The 20,558-nt window shown below is 37.6% G+C and overlaps 1 protein-coding gene across 8 annotated transcripts in view; it reads right to left on the reverse strand.

The window, feature by feature from the left end:
• The window catches only part of VPS8 (VPS8 subunit of CORVET complex), a 251,146-nt gene that overhangs the window by 128,136 nt on the left and 102,452 nt on the right, over nucleotides 1–20,558 (reverse strand). For all 8 annotated transcript variants that reach the window (XM_042902959.1, XM_042902965.1, XM_042902958.1 and 5 more), the window contains 4 exons: nucleotides 20,242–20,284; nucleotides 18,724–18,796; nucleotides 18,268–18,387; nucleotides 4,020–4,091 (listed from right to left, as the gene is read on the reverse strand). In XM_042902959.1, coding sequence (XP_042758893.1) covers nucleotides 4,020–4,091; nucleotides 18,268–18,387; nucleotides 18,724–18,796; nucleotides 20,242–20,284 — 308 coding nt within the window. The remainder of the gene's footprint in view (nucleotides 1–4,019; nucleotides 4,092–18,267; nucleotides 18,388–18,723; nucleotides 18,797–20,241; nucleotides 20,285–20,558) is intronic.

The following is a 20,558-nucleotide window of genomic DNA, read 5'->3' on the forward strand; positions in this document are numbered from 1 at the left end:
TCGTTCCTCTGCTTTAGGTGAGCTCTCATCTCCTGAGTACCTCCTATGAGTGAGATGGTATAGCAAATACCTTCAAGGAAATTATGAGCAAGAACGCAAGGTGAAACAGGTAACAAATCTTAAATAAAAGGTACAATGCAACTAACATTGTCATGAAGGTGCAAATGGCTACAAAAGCACAGTAAGGAAAATGAGAGAAGGAATTTGAAAAGAAATGAGGAAAGTAGGAATGTGAGAAGAGAGAGTAACCCACGCCAGAGAGAAGACTGTGAGCAAAAGCATGGACACTGGAAAATACAAGTGCGTGCAAAGAAACTGGACTTCTTTAGAGTGCAGCCACATGCAAGAGGAGGAGGGAGATATTAGATTGAAAAGATGAGGCCTTGAATACATTCTAAGGAATCTAGAGTTTATTCCATAAAAAAACTGGGGCTCTATTGACCATGTTCAACCATGAGAGCTTATCATCATCAGGATTGGGCTTAGGAAAATTATCCAGTTGGAGAACAGAGTGAAATAACACAAGGAAGAATTAAAAGGCAGGGAGCCCAAGCAAGATGCATATGACTGCAATGGAGTCTCTCCTCCAATGGATAATTGGGGTCCGAACTAGGGCAGTGATCATGAAAACAGAAGCAGGAACAGGTGCAAAAGACGCCACCGGAAAGAGGCAACAGGACAAGGATTTATCTGTGTGGAAATGTGTGGCTTTTAAAATTTTTTTTTTTCAACGTTTTTAATTTATTTTTGGGACAGAGAGAGACAGAGCATGAACGGGGGAGGGGCAGAGAGAGAGGGAGACACAGAATCGGAAACAGGCTCCAGGCTCCGAGCCATCAGCCCAGAGCCTGACGTGGGGCTCGAACTCACGGACCGCGAGATCGTGACCTGGCTGAAGTCGGACGCTTAACCGACTGCGCCACCCAGGCGCCCCAATGTGTGGCTTTAAAGAGAAGGAATAAACAATGACAGACCTTGAGCCTGACAGGCAGGTAGGACGATGATGGCATTAGCAAAGAAAGAGAATACAGAAGACAGGGAAGGAAGATCAGGCATTGTTTTGAATTAGCTAAACAACAAACTGTCTCATCTATCGGAAGTCCTAAGTCCCCTCTCCCACTCTCATTCAAAGATAAAATGTAAGATTCCTCCTGTTATAAAACATTCCCTTGGGGCCCAGCTTTTGGCCTACCTCCTTTTACTTTGGTAGCAGTGTATCCCTTTCTTTAACTCTCCTTGCTTTAGTCCAGCAAACACAGCTTGTTCAAGTGCATAATTCAGCATTACCAGAGTATGAGAATATTTCAAGTTATAATCTGTGTATGTGTATATCTAAATTCTAATTGGTAATAGATAATTCAAAGAGCTTTCTCCAGCTTTAAAATACTCAATCATCACTCCCTTTCAGTGTACAGGTGCTTTCCTGGGACTCAACTCTTGGGCCCAGCCAGTGCTCCTCTCTGCTTATTTAGCCCTTTCTTCTGGTTTCTGGGTGTGAACTCCTTAATTATATGATCCTGGAAATAACTCCTGAGAAAAGAGTTCTAACTCTCAGCCAATTCCCTTGCCACCTCAGCAAGCGTCTAACTGGTTATCTTCCTCGAAATTCTGGCCCCTCTGTGTTTCCTTTCTTACCTATTCCAGGGGCCATGCTTACAAAAATTCTGAGTAATCTTATACAAAGTCACAAATTAACAGCTTTTTACTTCTACGTCTGTAGTCATTCAGCACACATCATATCACCTTACATGCAATGTTCATCCAGTGTTCCCTGGTCACTGCCTACATTCCTATTTTCACTGGCTCCATCAGTACTACAGTTGTCAGTGCAACTCTTTCATCAAAAATGAGAAAAAAACTCTCAAAAGTTCATTCTTCATTGACGCAAGATAAATACTACCAAAACAATATACAAGGATAGCAATTCACCAACTCTAATAGTTTAAGTACTTTATGGAGCTTCAGGCTCTTCATTTGGATCATTCCTCTAACTTAGTATAGTTTTAAGTTCAACTTCCAATTCAATAAACTTGCAAACATGCCTTGAACATCTACTAGCTTCCATTGCGCTGGACACGTTAAAACAAGGATACACATAAAAAAAAAAATCTTCACAGTCTCTATCTATAGGAAACTCAGTCCCAGGCAGGAAAACATAGATGTAAACAATTACCATACAGTGTGCCGCGTATAGTATAAAGTGTTGTATGAACACAGAGAAGGGGCAACTAATCCAACTGGAAATACGGAAGAGGATTCTAGATTCTAAAAGAGTTTCTCATGGATGATATTTGAGTTATGCCTTGGACAATGGTTAGGAATCTGCCAGGCAGAGAAAGGGAAGGAAAGGCATGATGGGATAAAAGAAAACTACACAAAGAACTTAAGACATAAAGATGACACAGAAAGCTCATGAATTGCAATAACTTAATATAGTTGAGAAGTCTGTAATATAGAGAGTGTGTTGCAGGCGGTGTGGTGGAGATAGGAGAGAAAAGTTACAGAGAAGTAGTCAAGGACCAGAAAATATAGAAGGATCTTGGATGTCATGTTAAACAGCTTTAGATGAGTATGGCAGAAACTAGTACTTGTGCTCCAACATCTGTTCTTCCTTCCTAACTTAGAAACAGAACTCCTCATTTTAGGCTAAACACATGGTAACCCACAATACAGAGTACATTTCTCAGTCTCTCTTAGCAGCTGAGAAGCAATATATCTAAGTTCTGATCAACATGTTATAAGCAGAATTGTAGTACACAACTTCTAAAAAGTTTTCTTAAAGAGAGGGAACTCCTTTCTTCATCTCTTTCTGCATTCAGGCTGGTTAGAATGTAGAGGTGATGGCTGGAACCCAGGCAGATATTTTGGACCAAAAGACAGAAACCATGTACTAAGAATAGTAACAGTGAAAGCAGAAGGCATCTGCATCCCTAATGAGTTTGTGAAGCCACTCTACCAGATCAGGTTGCCTACCTGCAGACTCCCACGGAGAAAAATAAATTCCCATCACAATTAAACTATCGTTATTTTGTATTTTCTCTCACAGCCGAACTCAATTCCAACTGATCCAACAGGGAGTCAGAGAAGAATAAAGGAAAGGCAAGATCACAAATTAAAGGAAGACAAGATTAGGTATTGAGAGACCATTTAGGAACTCCAGGTAAAAACTCTCCATACCACCTACCTGGATCAAACTGGCATTCTTTGGGGGCTTAGCAAGCTTATTCTCATATTCATCACTGCCTATCTTACAAGGTTAATAGCTCAATTAAGATAATGTATATAAATGTGCTTTGAAAATTATAAAGAACTATTATAAATGTAATGCATTAATGTCATACACAATTAGAGAACATTTTATTTTGGTATCTTGTCCAAAATAATTGAAAACTCCCTAAGAGGAAGAAATCTCCATTCTACAGCCAAATGAACAGGATGAAAATTCTAAGCTTTCAACTACAAGAAACTGGCCTGGTTCAAACTGTGCAGATGGAAAGGAAAAGCATCTGTCTCTGCATTCATTCATTAGCAACAGCATGGATCTCAAAATAGCTTTGGACTGAATTTAGTTAGATTTAAACTGAGATGATCTTCTCTGTGCCTCTAATCATTCTGAAGTGTTACCACCATCTCAGTGCCACGGTCAAACTACAGCAACACAGCGATGCTGGTCTGAGACAGAAGAAGATTCTTCACATTAATTGTTTTCTTAAAGCATTCTGAAGTCAGTCACCATTATTTCACAAAATCATATTAAAATAGTAATTACCACAAAATGCATCTCTCAAGGGCAGTACCCTGTATCCTAGTAGCAAGTCTACAGCTGAGATACAGTAACAATTTTTTTTGAATTAATGATTAGTTTTTCACTCAGGTTTGGAAGACAAAGACATCACAACAAAATTTCTTTGCACATACTGCTTTATTAAATAAGATTATTAAATAAGATTATTTTTGCTATAAAACAATTCAACTTTCTTAAACATCAATACAAAGACATCTATTCTCTGAGTACTCACTTTCAACAAAATGTCCACAATTCGTTGTTGATATTCTACAGCTTGCTTGTCATTTTTAAAATCTTCAAAAGTCTAACAGGAAGAAATTTTTAAAAATAATTATTATTTGTAAAATTTGAAGGAAACAAGATATTAATTTCTTACTAATAGGCAGGTAAAATCCCAAATAAGATAACCATTCCTCATCAGGTTTTTCCTTCTATACCTTTAAATAGTAAGTTGTTTTTAGTAAGTTAGCCAGAGAGCTATAGCATTTAATACTGCATGGTATTCTAGGACTTTAAAACCAGATAACAAGTATAAAAATATAGTAACTATCATACAACCAAAGAGTGACTTCAGAAAGGAGGGCAAAGTTTACAGGCAATGAAAAAGAAGAAACACTAAGGGTAAGAGGCAAATTTATGAACAAGGGCTTGAGAAAATACATGTTACATGCTCAACCATCATTCCATTTATGCTATTTAGAAATAATAACTGAAGTACAGTTTATTAACTTTCATGAAAAATAACTTTCATGATTTTCATTGAAACTAAAAAAAATGATGTTCAATGACAGATTTTTTTTAAAATTATGGTAAAACTGTCACAATGTTAAAATCCTCAAGCCTACATATAAGGACTAAGTATCCCATTTTCAAAACACGCCAAGTACAGCACTCTTATGTCCTTGCACAAGTAGAGCCAGATATATTTAGAACAAAACATATACCAAAGTAAATGACAGCATCGGATTCTGAAAATACCTAGTACCTATAAAATGCATATATGAAGGAATTAAAATTATTTTCACTACCAAAAAAATTAAAACAAAAGTATTTGTTGAATAATAAAAGTGATGAAAGACTTGAAGATCTTTCCTGTGGTTTTCACTTAGCACATGTGGGTCTTAGAAATACAGCAGTAATTTAGTGCTTATTTTCCTGAAACAATAAAATAGACCACATAGTGTCCCAAGAGATTTAAAAAAAGGAATTTTAAAGCCATGAACTTTCAAGACTACATTATGGTTACATTCAAACCAAAATACTGCTGTTCTTTAAGTAGGCCCTAAATTTCCCCAACTTCTGCAATAATACTTTGGATGAGTATGCCCTTCCTGCTCCTCTCTTGACACACACTAAGTGCTTTAAACAAATGATGCTCATCTGTCTACTTAATGATAGAAAAATAAAATCTTTTCTTTTTTTAAAGCTCTTTCTTCAACGAGACTGCTTTGCTGCCAGTTAGTTGAGAAAAGTTGAGATGAGTTACCAAGGAGACTGCAGGAACTCTCAGTCTGTAAACTCAAACAGAACATATTTTAACGTTTAAGTGGGTTAAATTTTACCCTGCCTGAAGACAGAAAGATGAACTACAAAGTCTCTCAGTTCTTTTTTTTTTATTTTTTTTATTTTTTAATATATGAAATTTACTGTCAAATTGGTTTCCATACAACACCCAGTGCTCATCCCAAAAGGTGCCCTCCTCAATACCCATCACCCACCCTGCCCTCCCTCCCACCCTGCCCTCCCTCCCACCCCCCATCAACCCTCAGTTTGTTCTCAGTTTTTAACAGTCTCTTATGCTTTGGCTCTCTCCCACTCTAACCTCTTTTTTTTTTTTTTTTCCTTCCCCTCCCCCATGGGTTTCTGTTATGTTTCTCAGGATCCACATAAGAGTGAAACCATATGGTATCTGTCTTTCTCTGTATGGCTTATTTCACTTAGCATCACACTCTCCAGTTCCATCCATGTTGCTACAAAAGGCCATATTTCATTTTTTCTCATTGCCACGTAGTATTCCATTGTGTATATAAACCACAATTTCTTTATCCATTCATCAGTTGATGGACATTTAGGCTCTTTCCATAATTTGGCTATTGTTGAGAGTGCCGCTATAAACATTGGGGTACAGGTGCCCCTATGCATCAGTACTCCTGTATCCCTTGGATAAATTCCTAGCAGTGCTATTGCTGGGTCATAGGGTAGGTCTATTTTTAATTTTCTGAGGAACCTCCACACTGCTTTCCAGAGCGGCTGCACCAATTTGCATTCCCACCAACAGTGCAAGAGGGTTCCTGTTTCTCCACATCCTCTCCAGCATCTATAGTCTCCTGATTTCTTCATTTTGGCCACTCTGACTGGCGTGAGGCAAAGTCTCTCAGTTCTATCTTCAGGTTTATGAACACACTGATACACACTAATACAAACACATACCTCCACCCCCACCTCGGCCTGCCAAAATGAGATGTCACTCTGCAGGTACAAATAAAAGGTACTATCTGCTACAAGTGCTATTTAACTAAAAATCATGGAGAAATTAACATATTAAAAACAACAGCAGTGACAGCTAGTAAGAAAAGAATTTCTTATCCATTTTCCTTTTGGCAGCATGTATTCACTGCTTTGAAACATATTGAGAGTTTACTTGTATAAACATAATTAAGTGGTGATATACTCTAGTATGAATATTATGATATATATAATGACATATTTTGGTTGTAGTTTACAGCTGCCACTAAAATGGCATGTCATTGTCATTATCACTCCATTGAAGATGCTTCCAATTATACAATGCTTGTTGGAGGAATAACATGTCCTAATGGAGAATGACAGTTTGTGAAGCACAAAGACCTACAAGCCACCCAAAAGCACAGACATGACCACAAGTAAAGTAAGAGAAATCGAATGCATATATGAAGAGAACTAATAAAATTTAAATAAAAAAGTAAAAGAGATCAGAGAAAAGATGACAAATAGAGAAGATAAAGAAAATACAATATACAAATAATTGTAGTTTAAGATGAAACAAAATAATGAAGTAGAAAAAGCATTTAAATCTGTAATTCAAGAAGACTTTCTTGAAATAAAAGGACTTGAATTCACACATTGAACAGGCCTATAGCATACATGGTATGACCCAGAAAAGTCAATTCTGAGTGATATCTTAGAGTAAAACTATCAGTCTTTAAAGACAAACTAGACTGGGAGAAAACATTTGCTAAGCTTATGTAATCTGACAAAGAACTTGTATTTCAAATTGGTAAAGAACTTTCAAACCTAGCAAGAAAATACACAATTTTTAAAAATATGAACAGATATTTCACCAAAGAGAATATATACAGATGACAAACATGTCTTCTCTGCTAATATATTTTAATGAAAAGATGCTTACTGACATTAGGTAAAAGGAAAATATAATTAAAACCATAATGAGATACCACTACACACCTTTTAGAACGGTCAATTTAAAAAAATAAACTATAGCAAGTGTTGGTGAGATGAAGGAACAGACTGATACCTATACTACTAGCAGGAATGTAAAATGGTAGAACCACTTTAGAAAACAGCCTGTCAGTTTCTTACAAAGTAAAATAAAACACTTAACAAATGACCCAGCAATTCTAGTCTTTGGTATTTACTCAAGAAATTTATGTCCACACAAAGACCCATATGTAAATGTTCATAATAGTGGTGTTCAAAACAAGAACCAAGAACCATCTACTGGTGAACAGATCAACAAACTGTACACACATAAAATGGAAAATTACACAGCCTTAAAAAGGAACAACCTGGTTCAAGAGAATATGACAGCAGAGTAGAGGGATCCTAGACTCACCTAGTCCCATAAATACAACTAGATACCTATCAAATCATCCTACATACCTCAGAAATTGACCTGAAGATTGACTGAACAAACTCCACTAAAGGGAGAAAAGAGGCCACACTGAAGATGGTGGAAAGTGTGGAGACATGGTTTAGAAGAGAAATAGCAGCTCCTTGGGAGGGGAGGGAGTCGTAGTCTTGGAGAAGAATGAGAGAGAAAGGAGCACACAGAGGAAAGCACAAGGAGAACGTTTCTCCAAAGCCATTAGCTTGGAAAACAAGAGGAGCTGAATTTCACGAATTCTTGCAATCAGCAGGGCTTAAAGCCTGGAGTTTTATTTTTATTTTATTTTTATTTATTTTTTCTAATATGAAATTTATTGTCAAATTGGTTTCCATACAACACCCAGTGCTCATCCCAAAAGGTGCCCTCCTCAATACACATCACCCACCCTCCCCAGACTCTTAAAGACTGAAAACAAACTGAAGGTTGATGGGGGTGGAAAGCCTGGAATTTTAAAGGTCACAGGCTTAGCTGTGATAGAGCTGGAGGGCACTGAGGGGCTCCTGGAGAGAAGGTAAGCAAGCAACTTGGGGGCAGACAGTGTGGAAGCAGCAATCTCAAGAGTGGGTGAAGCACATGGCGGTGGGGGGGGGGGGGGTGGGGGGGGGGAGGGGATGTACATTATTTGCTCTTCTCAGAACTCTTCCTAGAGAGGCAGCAGTCATGGACACACCACACCTCTTTGGGAAACAAAGGAGCTAGCTAGTGCTATTTTCTTCTCTTGCCCCTCAGCAGAAACACAGAGTCACCTGTGGGAAGCAGTGCAGTTCTGACACCAGGCTGCCTAACTTGCTTACAACAAGCCCCACCCCCTCTGTACTCTGGTGGAACTGCCCTTCTCAGTCACGCCTGCATCAGTTCCAGCACAGTGGGCCCCCCCTTAGAAAACCAACACAAACCCCCTGCCCATACCACATCTCCCGACCAGAAACTTTTGCAGGGCCTCAGTTCCAGTGGAGGTGGTGACAGGTCTCACTCCACAAGCAGATCAGAGCACACTTAGTTAAAACTCCCCACATGCAGGCCAGGACCAAACATTGTCTATGGCAGGCAAGGAGAGCTTCTGAGACCACTGGCCTGAAGGACAGAGCAACCAGAAAACAACAGCAGAGCAAACAAGCACACACTAGAGACATTCCCTGAAGCACTAGGTAGGTCCTGGGCACTACATGACCTTAAGGCCATTACTTTCAGGAGCAGGACACATAACTAGCATTTCTAACACACATAAGGCAGAGATTTAGACAAAATGCAAAGACAGAGAAATTTATCCTAAGTAAAAGAATACGATAAGGCCGCAGCCAGAGATTGAAGTGAAAGTGACATAAGTAACATACCTTACAGAGAATTTAAAGCAACAATCACAAGGATACTCACTGGGTTTGAGAAAAGAAGACATCAGTGAGACCCTTACCACAAAGATAAGAGTTAAAGAAGAATCAATCAGAGACAAAGAGGGCAACAAACAAGATTAGAAACATTCTTGATGCAATGAAAAGCAGGCTAGAAAAGCAGAAGAATCAATTAATGACCCAGAGAAAAAGTAAAAGAAAGTAATGAAGCTGAACAAGAGAGAAAGAATTATGTTAAGACCAGACATAGGGAACTCAGGGACTCTATCAAATATAACAACATTCATGTTACAGGAGCCCTAGAGGAAGAGAGAGAAAAGAGGTCAGAAAATTTATTTAAAGAAATAATAGCTGAAAACTTTGCTAATCCAGGGAAGGAAACAGACATCTAGACCCAGGAGGCACACACAACACCCATCAAAATCAACAAAATCAGGCCAACACCAAGACATATTGTAATTAAACTTTTAAAATATAGCAATGAAGAAAAGAATCTTAAAAGCAACAAAAGAAGTCATTACCTTACAAGGGAAAATCCATAAGGCTATCTGGAGATTTTTCAACAAAACTTGGCAAGCCAGAAGGCAGTGGTTTGATATATGCAAAGTGCTGAATGGGAAAAATCTGCAGCCAAAAATACTCTATCCAGCAAGGCTACCATTTGGAATAGAAGGAGAGATAAAAGCTTCACAGACAAACAAAAACTAAAGGAGTTCGTGACCACTACACCAGCCCTGCAAGAAATAGTAAAGAGGACTCTTTGAGCGGAAAGGAGAGGACAAAAGTGACAGTATAAAAGCACAAAACACAAAGCAGTAAAAACGAGTATTTCTGTAATATTCAGCCAAACAACTCACACAAGAAAAAGGATATAAAATATAATAACATATACCCAAAATGTGCACAAAAGGGAAGAGAATGGATACAAAGTTGAACAACCATCAACTTAATAAGAACTATTATTTGCAGAAGAGGTTATATACAAACCTAATAGTAACCATATATCAAAACCCACTAATAAACATGCAACAAACAAAGAGAAATCCAAACATATCACTAAAGAAAATCAGCAAAACTCAAGAGAAAGACAAGACAGGATCAGAGAAAATCTCCAAAAACAACCACAAAGTAAGTGATAAGATGGAAATAAATACATATCTATCAGGAGTAACTTTGAATGTAAGGGGCTAAATACTTCAGTCAAAAGACATAGGGTGTCAGAATGGATAAGGAAACAAGACCCATCTACATGTTGCCTACAAGAGACTCGTTTTAGATAAAAAGACACCTTCAGACTGAAAGTGAGGAGATGGGAGAAATATTTATCATGCAAATGGATGCCAAAAGAAAGAGTAGCAATACTTAACACTGGACAAACTGGACTTTAAAACAAAGACTGTAACAAGAGACAAAGAAGGGCATTATATACAATAATAAAGGGAACAATCCAGCAAGAAGACGACATAACAATTGTAAATATTTATGCAGCAAACAAGTAGCACCCAAATATATCAAACAATTAGTAACAAACAAAAAGGAACTACTTGATAATAATACAATTACAGTAGGGGACTTTACCACCCACTTAGATCAATGCACAGATCATCTAAACAGAAAAGCAACAAGGAAAGAATGGGTTTAAATGATATACTGGATTAGACAGACTTAAATATATATTCAGAACATTCCAACTTAAAACAGCAGAATGCACATTGTTTTCAAGTGCACATGGAACATTCTCTAGAATAGGTCACATATTAGGTCACACAACAGGCCTCAACAAATGCAAAAAGATTAAAATCATACCATGCACCTTTTCTGACCACAACACTATAAAACTAGAAGTCAACCATAAGAAAACATTTGGAAAGACCACAAATACAGGAGGGTTAAACAACATGCTACTAAACAATGAATGTTCAACTAGGAAATCAAAGAAGAAATGAAAAAAATACACGGACACAAATGAAAATGAAAACACAATGGTCCAAAACCTTTGGGATACAGCAAAAGGAGTCCAAAACTTTACAGCAATTCAGGCCTACCTCAGGAAGCAAGAAATATCTCAAATAAACAACCTAGCCTTACAACTAAAGGAGCTAGGAAAAGAACAAACAAAATCCAAAAACAGTAAAAGGAAGGAAATAATAAAGATAAGACCAGAAATAAATGAAACAGAAACTAAAAAATGGAACAGGGGCTGAATGAAACCAGGGGCTGGTTCTTTGAAAAAATTAATAAAAATTGATAAACTCCTAGGCAGTCTTCTCAAAAAGGACCCAAATAAATAAATCACAATGAGAGTAGAGAAATAACAACCAACACCACAGAAATACAAACAATTATGAGAGATTATGAAAAACTATATGCCAACAAATTGGACAACCTAGAAGAAATGGATAAATTCCCAGAAACATATAAACTACCAAAACTGAAATGGGAAGCAGTAAACTTGAACAGATGAATAACTAGCAAAGAAATTGAAACAGTAATCAAAAAACTCCCAAACAAGAAAAGTCCGGGACCAGATGGCTTCACAGGTAAGTTAGTTCTACCAAACACTTAAATAAGAGTTAATATCTATTCTTCTCAAACTATTACAAAAAACAGAAAAGAGAGAAAAACTTCCAAATTTATTCTATGAGGCCAGCATTACCCTTATACCAAAACCAGATAAATACACCACTAAAAAAGATAACTAGAATAAATAAACTTAAAAAAAAAAGACGGGGTGCCTGGGTGGCTTAGATGGTGTCCTCTGACTGTGGCTCAGGTCATGATCTCGTGGTTTATGAGTTCAAGCCCCACATTGGGCTTCGCACTGACAGTACAGAGCCTGCATGAGAGTCTCTCTCCCTCTCTCTGGCCCTCCCCTATCTGCTTGCTCTCTCTCTCTCTTTCAAAATAATAAATTAACTTAAAAAACATAAAGAGAGGGGCGCCTGGGTGGCTCAGTTGGTTAAGCGTCCGACTTCGGCTCAGGTCATGATCTCACGGTCCATGGGTTCGAGCCCCGCGTCGGGCTCTGTGCTGACAGCTCAGAGCCTGGATGGAGCCTGCTTCAGATTCCGTGCCTCCCTCTCCCTCTGCCCCTCCCCTGCTCACGCTCTGTCTCTCTCTGTCTCAAAAATAAATAAACGTTAAAAAAATAAAAAATAAAAAAAAAATAAAGAGAACTAGAGGCCAATATTCCTCAGGAACACAGATGCAAAAATTCTCAATGAAATATTAACAAACCAAATCCAACAATATATTTAAAAAAAAAAAAAAAAGCATTCACCGTAGTGAAGTGGGATTTATTCCTGGGTTGCAAGGGTAGTTCAATATTCCCAATCAACGTGATACATCACATTAACAAAAGAAAGGATAAGAACCATATGATCCTTTCAATAGATGAAGAAAAAACATTTGACAAAGTATACCATTTTTCATGATAAAAACCCTCAACAAAGTAGGTTTAGAGGGAACACACCTCAACGTAACACAGGCCATATATGAAAAACCCATAGCTAAAATCCTCCTAAATGGGGAAAAACTAAGAGCTTTTCCTCTAGTGTAAGGAACAAGATAGGGATGTCCACTCTCACCACTTTTATTCAACATAGTAATGGAAATCCTAGCCACAGCAATCAAACAAAAAGAAATAAAAGGCATTGAAATCATCGAAGAAGTAAAACTTTCACTATATGCAGATGACATGATGCTATATATAGAAAACCTTAAAGATTCAACCAAAAAACTGCTAGAACTGATAAACAAGTTCAGTAAAGTTGCAGGATATAAATCAACATACAGAAATCTAGTGCATTTCTATATACCAATAACGAAGCAGCAAAAAGAGAAATCAAGGAATCAACCCCACTTACAACTGCACCAAAAACAATAAGATAGCTAGGAATAAATCTAAGCAAAGAGGTGAAAGAGCTGTACTCTAAAAACTATAAAGCACTGATGAAAAAAATGGAAGATGACACAAAGAAATGTAAAGACATTCCAAGGGCACCTGGGTGGCTGAGTCTGTTAAGTGTCCAAATTCACATCAGGTCATGATCTCACAGTTCCTGAGTTCTGGCCCTGCATAGGGCTCCATGCTGACAGTGCTGAGTCTGCTTAGGATTCTCTCTCTCCCTCACCCTCTGTCCCTCCCCTGCTCGTGCTTTCTCTTTGTCAAAATAAAAAAACTTTAAAAAAAACAAAAAGAAAGAAAGACATTCCATGTCATGCACTAGAAGAACAAATACTGTAAAATATCTACACTACCCAAAGCAATCTATAGATTTAATGTAATCCTTATCAAAATACCAACAGCATGTTTCACAAAGCTACAACAAATGATCTAAAATTTGTATGGAACCACAAAAGATTCCAAATAGTTAAAGCACTTTTTTTTTTTTTTTTAATGTTTATTTATTTTTGAGAGACAGAGTGACAGAGCAGAAGGGGACACAGAATCTAAAGTAGGCTCCAGGCTCTGAGCTGTCAGCACAGAGCTCAACATGGGGCTCGAACTCATGAGCCACAAGATCATGACTGAGCTGAAGTCGGCCCCTTAACCAACTAAGTCACCCAGGCACCCCCAAAGCAATCTTGACAAAAGAAAAGCAAAGTTGGGAGCATCACAATTCTGGATTTCAAGTTTTATTACAAAGCTGTAATAATCAAAGCAGTATGGTACTGGCACAAAAACAGAAACAAAGATCAATACAACAGAATAGAAAACCCAGAAATGAACTCACAATTATATGGTCAATTAACCTTTGACAAAGCAGGCAAGAATATGCAATGGGAAAAAGACAGTGTCTTCAACAAATGCTGCTGGGAAAAATGAACAGCTACATGTGAAAGAATGAAACTGGACTATTTTCTTACATCAAACACAAAAATAAATTCAAAATGGATTAGGAACCTAAATATGAGAACTGAAACCCTAAAAATCTTAGAGGAGAACATAGGCAGTGACATAAGCCATAGCAACTTATTTCAAGATATATCTCCTGAGGCAAGGGCAACAAAAGCAAAAATAAACTACTAGAACTATATTAAAATAAAAACAGCAAAGGAAGCAATCAACAAAACTAAAAAGGTAACCTATGGAATGGGAGAAGATATTTACAAATGACATATTTGATAAAGGGTTATTATCCAAAATATATAAAGAACTTATAAGACTCAACAGCTTAAAAATGAATAATTCAATTAAAAAATGGACAGAAGACTTGAACATTCTTCCAAAAGATGACATACAGATGGCCAACAGACACATGGAAAAGATGCTCAACATCACTGATTATCAGGGAAATGCAAATCAAAACTACAATGAGATTTCACTTCACACCTGTCATAATGCCTAAAATCAACAATACAGAAACAACAGGCGTTGGTGATGATATGAAGAAAGAGGAACCTTCTTGCACTGTTGGCAGGAATGAAAGCTGATGTAGCCACTGTGGAAAACAATATAGAGGCTCCTCAAAAAGTTAAAAATAGAACTACCCCATGATTCATCAGTCATACTACTGGGTATTTACCCAAGGAATACAAAAATAAATTGAAGAGATACACGAACTCTGATGTTTATAACCACATTATCTATAATTGCCAAATTATGGAAAAAGCTCAAGTGTCCACTGATTGATGAATGGATAAAGAAGATATGGTGGGGGTGCCTGGGTAGCTAGTTGGTTAAGCGTCTGGCTTTGGCTCACGTCACGATCTCAAGGTTTATGGGTTCGGGCCTCGCATCGGGCTCTGTGCTGACAGTTGAGAACCTAAAGACTGCTTTGGATTCTGTGTCTCCCTCTCTCTCTGCCCCTCTCCACTTATACCTTCTCCTCTCTCCATCTCTCAAAAATTAATAAACTTTAAAAAAATTAGAAAAAAAAGAAGATACGGCATGCATGCACGCACACGCACAATGGAATATTACTCAGCCATAAAAAAGAATGAAATCTTGCCATTTGCAATGGCACAGATGGAGTTAGTACTATGGTAAGTGAACTAAGTCGGTCAGAGAAACACAAATACCATATGATTTCACTCATATGTGGAATTTAAGAAACAAAACAAATGAGCAAAGGGGAAAACAAAAGAGAGAGGCAAACCAAGAAACAGACTCTTAACTATAGAGAACAAACTGATGGTTACCAGAGGGGAGGTGGGGGGGATGGGTTAAATAGGTAATGGGGATTAAGGAGTACACATGTGATGAGCACTGAATATTGTATGGAAATGTTAAATCACGATACTGTACAACTGAAACTAATATTATATCGTATGTTAACTAACTGGAATTTAAATAAAAACTTATTAAAAAAAGGCCCAATCTATTAATACAAGCAACAGCACTGATAAATCTCAAAAGCATTATTTTAAGTGAAAGAAGCCCGAAAAAACTACAAAGCATATGATACTATTTATATGACATCCTGGCAAGGGCAGAATTTCAGTATTAGAAAGCAAATTGGCAACTGCCAAGGGCTGGCATTTAGGATGTGATGGAAATGTTCCGTATTAGTTGTAAGTGTGGTCACAAGACCGTATGCATTTGTAAAACTCTTCTCTTGAAATGGATGAACCATACTATATTTTATATAAATTATACCTCAAGGAAGCTAAATTTAAAAACCTTACTTTAAAAAATATTCCAAAGTGAAAAAAAAGTGGTAAAATGGGATTTAAAAATCTGTCACATAAATTACAAGCCCCTGAAAATGTTTTTTATTAAGACATATTAACTGAATTAGGAAAGTTGGATGATGAATCAATCGTGGCAAAATAGGTAGTGAGTCCAGGATTTCAGATCCTAGGTCTTGTCAATTTCTCCAGCTCTGGTACTTGGGCATGCAGCCAACACATGATACAAGCATGTAAGAAAACCTCCACATGCCTTTCAAGCATTTCAAATTCATTAAGTCCAAAAGAGAATTAATATCTATATGTTTCCCCATCGCTCACCACAACCTCGTCCTACCCCTCATCTTCTGAGAAACCAGTTTCTCTTCTGATTCCCTAATGAATAAATAAACCACCATATATCCAATTAACCAAGTCAGAAATCTAGGAATCTTTGACACTTCCCATTTGTCTTATCCTTCACATCCAGTGGCACAAAAAGCCCTATGTTTTAGGCCAATTTGCTTCCTAAAATATCGTTCAAATCCCTTCACATCTTATTATCCCTGGTATCACAGCCTTAATTCAAGCCACCTCTATACTATACTTAGATTACTACAAAAATTTGCTAACATATCTTCTTGCCTCCAAAGTTGTCTTTTTACAACCCATTTTCATACAACAGTTAGGGGGAGTTTTTCTAAACTACAAATCATGATATTCCTCTACTTAAAAGGTTTCGGTGGCTACCTACTACTCTAGTGTAGAGGTCTAAACTTCTCACCATGGATTAAAAAACTCAGTCTCTTCCTACCTTTTCGATTTGTTTCTCACTACAGGCTTCCTTACACTTCAAGATGTGGTCATACTGATTTTTTTTTTTTTTTCCAATTCCTTAGTATACATTGTTCTGTCTTGTTTCCAGGCCTTTTTATATATTCTGTCCTTCTACCTAGAATACTTTTCCCTAATCCTAACCTAATTTCTATCCATCCTTTGAGACTCAACATGAACATCATTTCATACAAGAAACCTTCCTTAACCTTCCATTAGATTCCTCTCTTAGGTGTGTATATGGCATCCTGCACTTCACCAATGGCACACACTACACTTTGCTATAATTACTTATCTAAAAGTCTAGAAGCTCTCCTCCACAAAGGCAGGCTTTATATCTTGTCAGCCAAGGGTACACTCCCAGTTAGTACAGTACATGTGACATACTAGGTGCTCATATTTGCTATGCAAATGAGATTGTACTGCAACCTTACTATCAATCAATCCTCAATTCAGATATCAGCACAATTCCAAATGCTACCAGAGCCCTTAAAAAAAAAAAAAAAAGGAAAATTAGTTAAAATTCTTTGTTGCTCTCTACTACTTTTTCTGTACCCCCTGCCTCATCATTTTGTTTCTTTTTTCCTACATGCCAGAGACCAAGTATTCTTATGTTCTCTAAGGTTGTTGAAGGTTTCTTTGTTGTTGTTCTTTTTTAATTTTTTTTAATGTTTATTTATTCTCGAGACAGAGAGAGACACAGCATGAGCAAGGAAGGGGCAGAGAGAGAGGGAGACACAGAATGTGAAGCAGGCTCCAGGCTCTGAGCTGTCAGCACAGAGCCCGACGTGGGGCTCGGACCCACGAACTGTGAGATCATGACCTGAGCCGAAGTCGGACGCTCAACGACTGAGCCACCCAGGCGCCCCAAGGTTTCTTAAACCAATCAGATCTGACTTCCAGTTCTAAGTTTCTTTTCCCTTCTTCCTATGCAATTAAAATTACTACTTCTGAAGCCAAATATTCAAATAAACTAATTAAAAGAATAATATAACTGGGAATCTTAACTTTCTCATAGGCTTTCTTCTTATTTAACAGTTTATTACGTTATTCAATTCATAAATGTACTGTATGCTCATTAGAGAAATTTGCCCCATCTCACAATCACTAATAATATTTAAGTCTTATTTCCTTCTGGTCTTTTTTCTCTAAATATCGTGCACATGCAACATTTGTGTGTTTTATACATTAGTGGGTCTATTGTTTCACTACCCACTGTAATATAAGCACTATCCATACCATCAAAAGCTTTTTAAAAAACAACTACAACACTATTTAATTGGAATGATATATTATGTGTTATATAATTATTCCCCTGGGGGCATTTTCATAGACAACCTGGCTCACCCAAATCCATCTTTAATTTAACATGTATAAGGATTTTTTTTCAGCACGAAGCTCCCAGATTCCTTTTAAATTCCAGTTATTTCCACTATCATCACCACTACATGTCCTTCAACCTTCTTCCATATTCAGTATATGAAATAATATAATTTATGAAACCAAAAATGTACCACACATCTAATTCTGCTTTAGCTTTTTGATAAGGATGTGTTAGAAAGAGACAGAGAGACACAGGGGAGTGGGGGGAGAAGCAGGGACAAAAGGACAAGGGGGAAAGGAAGGGAGATAAAGAATTATAAAATATGGGTGGCACAACAAAATTAAACATTTTGAAATGTTTACTGCTCGCTGTCGGGGTATCAAAACTGTATCTGCATACACATCTTTCTTTCCATTAAAAAAAATGTATTACCCTGGTTCCTCTAAAAACATCTTAAAATCATATTATCTCTTACCAGTGCCAATACATTTAGAAATTCTCTTGTGTCAAAATGTAGCAAAGTCCGAACATAGGGGTAGATTTCTTCCTCAGGGGAGGCTTCTGCTGAATGCAGGCGAATCAGAAATTCAAAAACCTTCAAGTTTAAAAAAAAAAAAAAGTTGACGATCTTCTCTCCTTACAAAGTATCTTGCTGAAGCAACAACTGCCAGTTGGACAAAATAAAGGCAGGTGGAATTTAGTTTAAATTGCCACCATGTTGTAACTTCTCTAACCTGATTCCGCTATCATTACTGGCTGTAGTGATGGTGGGTAGGTTCTCTCCTACCATAGCAGATAGCTCCTGACTCACGTGTAACCTTCAATTACAGTTCATCTATAGTACATATTAACAAGAGGTGTGGATCATAAAACAAGAGGTGTGGATCATAATATAGTACATATTAACAAGAGGTGTGGAAATAGCACCAACCTGGTTTTTAACCAAGGGAACAAGATCTTCAGGGATGTCACCAAGGGGATAGGCTCGGCCTGCTAGACAACAGCTAGAAGATAAGGAGAACAGACTTGGTGACTTGTAATGGGCTAACTTCCAGGTAACACATTGTTTCTCAAACCCAAGATACTCATTTAGTGTTTAAGCACACTCAGCTTTTGTCACGTCAAGTTCAAACTTGATCAAGATGAGAGCCAGTTCAGAAAATGTGAGCAACAGTGATGGTGGTGAAATAAACACATCCCGTGACAGAGTAAGCACTTTCATTTCTTCTTATTTTTCCTAAAAGAAACCTACGCCACGCTAAGTGGACAGGAAGGAATGAGAACAGACTATCTGAAAGTCTCATACTCAGCACCAGAAAAATACCTAATGGCACCATTACGCTATGTTTTACCAGTGAAAAGCCTAATGTTCTCACAAACTTCAAACCAGTGGCTCTAAGAACAGTGATTAAAGACAGGGAACAAGCTAGTCTAACAAAGGTCTGGAAAATGTCTGCAACAGAACAAGTCTTCAGGGAGAGGAGAAACTGATGAGAAATTAACTATACAGTTCTACCTCCAAATCAGACCTTCCTTATGGCTAATGCTTTATGGTTTATGCCTTGCGGGTTCAACTATAAAGATGTCTTCTGAATATGTCCTCATTCTGGGGGGAAAGGCACAAATTTTAAACTTCTTTGAACTAGCCATCAATTTTGAATGTTGGATTAGAGACAGCATATTCTAAGAAATTTAAAGTACAGACAATAAAGTACTGGGGAGATGCTGCATATGTTCTTCTAAAGAATCGATGTAACAAGTGTGAAACAGGTCTCAAAGTTAACTCTGGCACTAGATAGGAGCTAAAATGATGCTTTGGCAGGTTCTGCCACCTTCCGCCCTGCCAGCCTGACAGCCAGCTATCTGTCCAAAAGTTCTATTGGGACATAATTCTGAGCCTCCATAGTTTGTGGAAAGAATTCTGTTTGAGGAGTAAGGAGAGGAGATAAACATTTCACAGCTTAACCTCTGTCACTAACTTTTTCATGACCTAAACACATCTCTTGCCCTTTTATAAAAAAGAGAGAGAACACATATTCCACAGAGTTTCCAGTGCTAAAAATAAAATACTCTACCACCAGGCTTTCTCAACCTCAGCCTTATTGATACTTTGACAGAGATAATTCTTCGTTGTATGGACTACCCTATGCACTCGGCAACATCGCTGGCCACCACCCATTAGATGCCAGCAGCATATCTCTCCCAGCCCCAAATGTGACAAGCAAAAATGTCTCTAGACATTGCCAAAGATCGGGGCGGGGGGGGGGAGCAGGGAGGGTGTACCAATGGGGGACAAAATCACCCATGGTTGAAAACCACTACTGTACAAGCAATGAAACATGAAAAGCACTATACACATAGGACATGACAGTACCTCTAAGAATACGGGGCGGGGGGGGGGGGATTATAGAAAAAGTACACGTAGATAAATTAAAAAAAAATCTCTTACCTAATATATACAAGCAGCTTGTTGCCCATAACAACTTGCTCATCTAAAACAGAAAAAGTATCTTCAGCAATTCTCTCAAAACCTTTTCAGAAATAAAATCTTTATGTGGAAACAAAAAATAAAACTCGGCATTTGAGTTAAGTATCTTCCTAAAGAATACATAGAGAAAAAACCACCTTAATTCTTGTTTTTAGAATTTCCATTAGATTCTTTTCACAGACAAAAAAAACCAATGAGTCAATGAAGCATACAGAAGAAGGAATACATCTGAGGGTAGAGAACCATATATTGTTGGCTTAACCAATAGTTTGGGACCA

Source organism: Panthera leo, chromosome C2, assembly GCF_018350215.1.
Source record: "Panthera leo isolate Ple1 chromosome C2, P.leo_Ple1_pat1.1, whole genome shotgun sequence".
Lineage (NCBI taxonomy): Eukaryota > Metazoa > Chordata > Mammalia > Carnivora > Felidae > Panthera > Panthera leo.